At 41.4% G+C, this 6,170-nt stretch overlaps 1 protein-coding gene across 1 annotated transcript in view; it reads left to right on the top strand.

Annotated features, from left to right (window-relative positions):
- MIGA1 (mitoguardin 1) overlaps positions 1 to 6,170 on the top strand; it is a 180,413-nt gene that overhangs the window by 165,505 nt on the left and 8,738 nt on the right. Inside the window, exon 13 of the mRNA XM_007946491.2 lies at positions 42 to 95. Coding sequence (XP_007944682.1) covers positions 42 to 95 — 54 coding nt within the window. The remainder of the gene's footprint in view (positions 1 to 41; positions 96 to 6,170) is intronic.

Raw genomic sequence — 6,170 nt, 5'->3', positions numbered from 1 at the left:
ATTATAAATTTAAATCTTGCTTTTCTCTTCTGGATATTTAGGCTGTGGCTTCAAGTTGTTGGTCAGTACTGAAACAGAAGAGGCAACAGATGAAGGTAAAATTCCTTATGCACTAGACTGTATTGTTAAGTAATTTGAAAATCTTGTCAGAGAAATATGAGTCGTTCATATGTGGGGATGGCAGCTGTAAAAGGAGTGTCACTCAAGCCAGATGAATGACTTATTGGTACAGAGTTGGCTTCTCCTTTTTTGACTGCTTTCTCTGTCTTCCTGACAGTGCAGTACAGCAAGTATAGAGATTTCCCCTAAGTGGGAGAGGAGAGTTGAGTGTTACAAACACCTCTAATAGATTTTTTACTTTTTTTCAGTTACTGATTTTAAAAAATGGCTTAATATAGGAGAACCCAATTGAGAAATAATGATTTGATTCTAATAGCTGCATTATTCAATTTAGAACCCATATCAAAAAAAAAAGAAAAACCCTCAAAGTTCACTCCTGTCTCCATGCTCCACACTCTAGCCCCTCCCACCCACTAACACTGCTCTCATATCACTTCCTGGACTCTGGAGTGGGACTGCCTGGGTTCAAATCCTTTCTCTGCCATTTATCAGGCATGTGACCTTGGGCAACATTCTGGACCCCTCTCTGCCTCATTTTCCTCATCTCTATAAAGAGAAGAGTAATAGTACTTTATAGGGTTTTTTGACAATTAAATGATTAGTATGTGTAATGTACTTTGATTTAATACATGTAAAGTTTTAGAAATGTGTTTGGCATAGTACATTACACAAGTGTTGGCCATTATTATAATCATTATTTTCCCAAGGGCCTATGTTGTTGTTGTTGTTATGTGCCCTCGAGTCGGACCCGATTTATAGCGACCCCTTCTTGGGTTTCTGAGGCAGTATCACTGTGGAAGTAGATTGCCCCATCTTCCTTCTGAGGAGTGGCTGGTGGGTTTGAACCGCCAGCCTTCTGGTTAGCAGTCAAGTGCCTTAGGCACTATGCTACCAGAGCTCCCCAAGGGCCTATAGTAACTTCCTATTGCTCTTTTTATCATACCATATTCTCATTCTGACACTTAAAACCTTGAAACAGTATTGCCAAACTCTGTTTCTAAAGCATAAACCTCACAGCATCTTGAGCAGGTGCTTGTTAAAAACAATCCCAGAGACCCTATATTTTAATGATTGTTGTTAAAAATGATTCCAGAAACCTTGTATTTTAAACTAGCGCCCTAAATATACCTTAATGTTTTAGAACCACTCTTGTGGGTTTTAAGGAACAAACTTGGTACAGACTTGTAGACATGGGTTTGATTCTCACCCTAGCTAGCATGATTAATGGGCAAGTTACTGAGCATCAGCAGACCTTCAGTTATCCCACTGGCCAAATGGAGTTCATTCCTACCTCACAGGTCTGCTATAAGAATGAAATGAGATAATATCAAATCCATTCTAATAAGCGGTAGCTGCTATGATGATAATAAAAACATTATTATTATTATATCTCACTTTATTTCTTCTTACCATAAGCCTTGTGCCTCAGATTAGTATTTCTGTATCCACAGATACCATATATGTCTCACATTTTGGGGAAATTTTTTCTATGCCTACAATGCCATACTCTATCTTTTGTACTTAAATATTACAGTTGAGCTCAGTTCAAATTATTCCTTTGTAAAGCTTATCTCTTCTGCTTCAGCCCACACTAACTTCCCACTTCTCTGAACTTCTGATGCACTTAGAGTCTATAAGGAATTTAGAATTTTAATATATGCAGAACATTTCTTAAACTAGAATAACATCATTGCATCCCTGATGGTTGTGTTAGATTGGGTTCTCTAGAGAAACAAAACCAGTAATGCTTATATATATGTATATAGAGAGAAATTTCTTAGGAAAATGGCTCACACACTTATAGAAGCTGGGAAGTCCAAAGTTCCTGGATCAAACATCAAGCTGGAGGCTTTTCCACGTCAAGCTGGAGGCGTCTCGTGCAACCGCAGGGGCTGTGGAGCTCAAGGCTGGCAGGCAGGACACCGGCTGTTGACTCCAACGAATGACGAATCCAAGATCTCCAGGCCAAATGGTGGACTGTTCACTCACAGACAGTTGTAGGCAGCACAACAGAATCCCAATCCACAGAAGAATGTCTCTTTTCCCAGGATGTCCTTGGATATACTGGAAGCAGGCCACACCCCTAAGGAAACTCCCTTTCAACAGCTTGCCTGTTCAAACATAATCATCTGATCCCATCATGGGAATAACCACATCACAACAGCTTAAACCGCACAGAATTGTGGCTCAGCCAAGTTGACACACAGCTCCAACTATCACACTCCACCCCTTGTCAACTTGACAGTTGTACACATCTTCTTAACCATATGTAATCTCTAAATAAGGACAATTATAAAGTCATATTTGCATCTAACATGATACGCTAACACACGTATAGCCAAAATGCATTAACCTTATTTACATTTCACAGTTCATAACAGAAGGAAACAAAAATATTTGATGCACATATACAATGAAGAAATATAACAATAACAATCCTCATTTCTGCAGCTGGTCACATGGTCATAGCTGATATTCTGAACTACCTTCTTCCACCACCCATTCTGTATTTCCCTTGCCCTCAGCAAGCACCTCAGCTGGTTGTGGTTCTTTGCCTGGTGGGGTGACCCAAACTTTCATTCCTGAAGGGTCTGGGCCATTAGCAGTCATATCAGAATTGGGTTGCTGTAATTTTCCATTGACTTTAATCACAGGGCATGGTAGTACTAAGAGACGTCCTAAAGAATCTCCTGTATCCATACATATTCTTCTTTACCTCCATTATGTAAAGCCAATCCAATTTTCCCTTGGTAATCAGGATCTATCACACTAGATAGTACAGTAATTCCCTTCTTTGTCTGTTGATCCAGAGGCATGAGGAAGCCAAAATGGCCAGGTGACATTCTTAATTTCCAGTTCAATGCAATCAGTATTGTGTCTCCAGGTGGAAGTGTTCCTCAGTGTCTCACTAAGCAATGCGTGTCTCTTGAGTCTCTTTCCCAGCAGCGCGTGTCTCTCAGGAGTGCGTCCTTCCTCAGCCAGTAGTCAGAGAGAGTTCTGCCTCTAGGAAGCCTCCTTTTGAGCCCAGCATAGTGGCCAAACTAACTAATCATAACACCAGAATTCTAAGCACCCGAAAGAGAGTGGGAACCTCTCAGAACATTGCTTTGTGTTGCACCCAACAGAAAAACCCCAGGTGGATAACTTTTATAATAAGGAGCTCCTCAGATGCTCACAGAAAATTCCACCACAGAGTTTACAAAGAGTTATGACTAGAAAAACCACACCAGGTAATTTACTATACTGCAGGCCACCCTCTGGCTTTTCTAGCCATTATCCCATCCCTTTTATACTTCACAAATTAACATCCCCTTCATCATCAGTTTAATAACCACACCCATGAAAGTGTGTAAGCCAGCCACTTCATGCCTTTATCTCTCCCCATTTTAAATAGCCAATTTCTAATTTGCCCATCCCTATCAAACCAGTACTCTGAGGAAACAAGCATGGTCCTTTCTCTCTGGAGAATCTTCTGTTCTGCTTAGAAACTTCAGGCATCTGGATCCATAAACAAGCAAAGTCCAGACCAGCACAAGCCATCAAATTACAGCAACTTAACACCAACTCAGTGTCAAACATCTTCCTGTTCATTTGGTCGGGTTCTGGTCAGCTCAGCCCTAGTCATCCCAGCTAGGTCACGGGTACCAGCTGCCAAGTTTGGGAGTCACACTCCTCCCTTCGCCTCAGACCAGCCAGTACCTTCTCTCACATCTTCAGTCCTCAGGGACTATTTCAATGCCCATAGGCTCACAACTCATTGCACTTCAGACCAGCGAGCCCTTCCTCTCATCCTGAGCCTCCATGGCCTAGGTTAAAGAGTACCAAAATCAGCCCATTTCTTCTTTGCTGCACTTCCCCCATTTCCACTCAAGTGGACCCAGGTGGTCATAAGCGAGTTAACATACAAGTTTACTATTCACTGGCTTCCTTTAACTTTCAGTCCTGGAAGGGGTTTCTCTCGTGAACCATGACTTTCCTGCATCCAAAACCAGTCTGCTTGCTCAAAATTCAAAGAGCCAAACAGTCATTATTTTTTCCTCTTCAGGTCCTTATTCAAATGCAAATCTTCTGTTCCCTCAGTAGTACTGGGTGGGGCTCAGGTTTTCTACCTAAACTCCTAGTACTCTACACACAGGGTTTGTAACAAAAGCCTGTGTTTCTTCTGGGAAAATTCTGTTTCCCTTTGAACTTGTCCAATCAAATATTGGCTGAAGGAGGACTTACAACTCTCTGTTATCCACATACCCCATAATCATTTCTAATGTACAAGCAGGTAGGAGAACATTCAATAGCCATAGTACATTCAGATAAACACATAATCCAAAACACATAATCCTTTTAAAGACATTCCAGGTTCATTTCTTCACCTTGATTACCTTCCCATTCTATGCATATGGCCTTGGGCCTTTGGCTGGGTGTAACCAAAAGCCCTAGCCTATGGATCAATTATCTCCTTTAAGAGATAACACCAAACAAAGTAACCATCTCAGAATCCAAAGTTTCACTTCCAAAACCCCTTCTTTCTTTCTTTTACAAAGTCTCATGCTTCTATCAGTCTGGAGCCACTGCAAGGAATCCCACTGCTTCTGACACCAACTGCAAAAACAGCAAGGAGGCCACATTTCCCGCCTCCTCTAACCCCACTCTTGGTACCAAATGTGTTAGACTGGGTTCTCTGAGAGAAACAAAACCAGTAAAGCTTATATATATATATAGAGAGAGAGAGAGAGAGAGAGAGAGATTTCTTAGGAAAATGGCTCACACACTTACAGAAGCTGGCTGGCAAGTCCAAAGTTCCTGGATCAAACGTCAAGCTGGAGGCTTTTCCACATCAAGCTGGAGGCTTTTCTGACTCTTGTAACCACAGGGGCTGTGGAGCTCAAGGCTGGCAGGCAATACACCAGCAATTGACTCCAATGAATGACGAATCCAAGATCTCCAGGCCAAATGGTGGATTGTTCACTCACGGACAGTTGTAGGCACACAACAGAATCCTGATCCACAGAAGAATGTCTCTTTTCCCAGGATGTCCTTGGATATACTGGAAGCAGGCCACACCCCTAGGGAAACTCCCTTTCAACAGATTGCCTGCTCAAACATAATCATATGATCCCATCATGGGAATAACCACATCACAACAGTTTAAACCACACAGAATCATGGCCCAGCCAAGTTGACACACAGCTCCAACCATCATAATGGTCTTCACTAACTAACTATGTGTGATTAAGGGTAGGTTATTTAATCCCTCTAAAGTATAGCTTTTTACGTGTATAAAGTGATATTATTATGACCTACTTTTGCACGAATGTTTTATTAAATTAAATGAGGACCTAGCATATTGTCTGGAATATAATGGGTACTCATTAAATGGTAACTGCTTCTATAATATGTTTCTTAAATTACAGTTTAGAAGATTGTCTTTTAGACTGTAAAATAGAAAACAAGCTCTCCAAGAGACAGAAACCAAGGTACAGTTATCCTTAGTTGCTTCTGTATGACAAATCCTACAACAAGAGAAATTCAGAAAGTTATTAATGAACTTAGGGAATTTCATGAAACACAACTGAAGATAATATTATTTTATAAAAGAGGGAATTACACAATTAAATGCTTACATAAATATCCAGTTTCTTACTGTGGTTTAGTAAATTACTTAGTGTGGCTTTTCTACCCATAAGTCTTTGTAAACTCCAAGCTGGGATTTGCTATGAGCAACTGAGGAGCTCCTGATTGTAAATGTTATCCACCTGGGTTATTTCTGTTGGGCATGGCACAACGCAATGTTATGGCAGGTTCTCTCTCAGGTGCTTTAGAGTTCTGATGCTATGATTGGCTAGTTTGGCCACTCTGCCAAGCTCAAAAGGAGGCCTCCTAGAGGCAGAACTCTCTTTGACTGCTGATTGAGGAAGATGTGCTGCTGAAAGAGACATGCGCTCCTGAGACATGTGTTGCTGGGAAAGAGATGCAAGAGACACACATTGCTGAGTGAGACACCGAGGGACCAGCACTGCTGGGAAAGAGACTGTGAGAGACTGTTGGCTGAGGGA

The sequence above is a fragment of the Orycteropus afer genome, unplaced genomic scaffold (genome assembly GCF_000298275.1).
Source record: "Orycteropus afer afer isolate SDZICR_OR568_19922 unplaced genomic scaffold, OryAfe1.0 scaffold00164, whole genome shotgun sequence".
In the NCBI taxonomy this organism is placed as follows: Eukaryota; Metazoa; Chordata; class Mammalia; order Tubulidentata; family Orycteropodidae; genus Orycteropus; species Orycteropus afer.
Note: the sequence above shows the minus strand (reverse complement) of the source record. Positions and strands in the feature narration are given on the sequence as shown.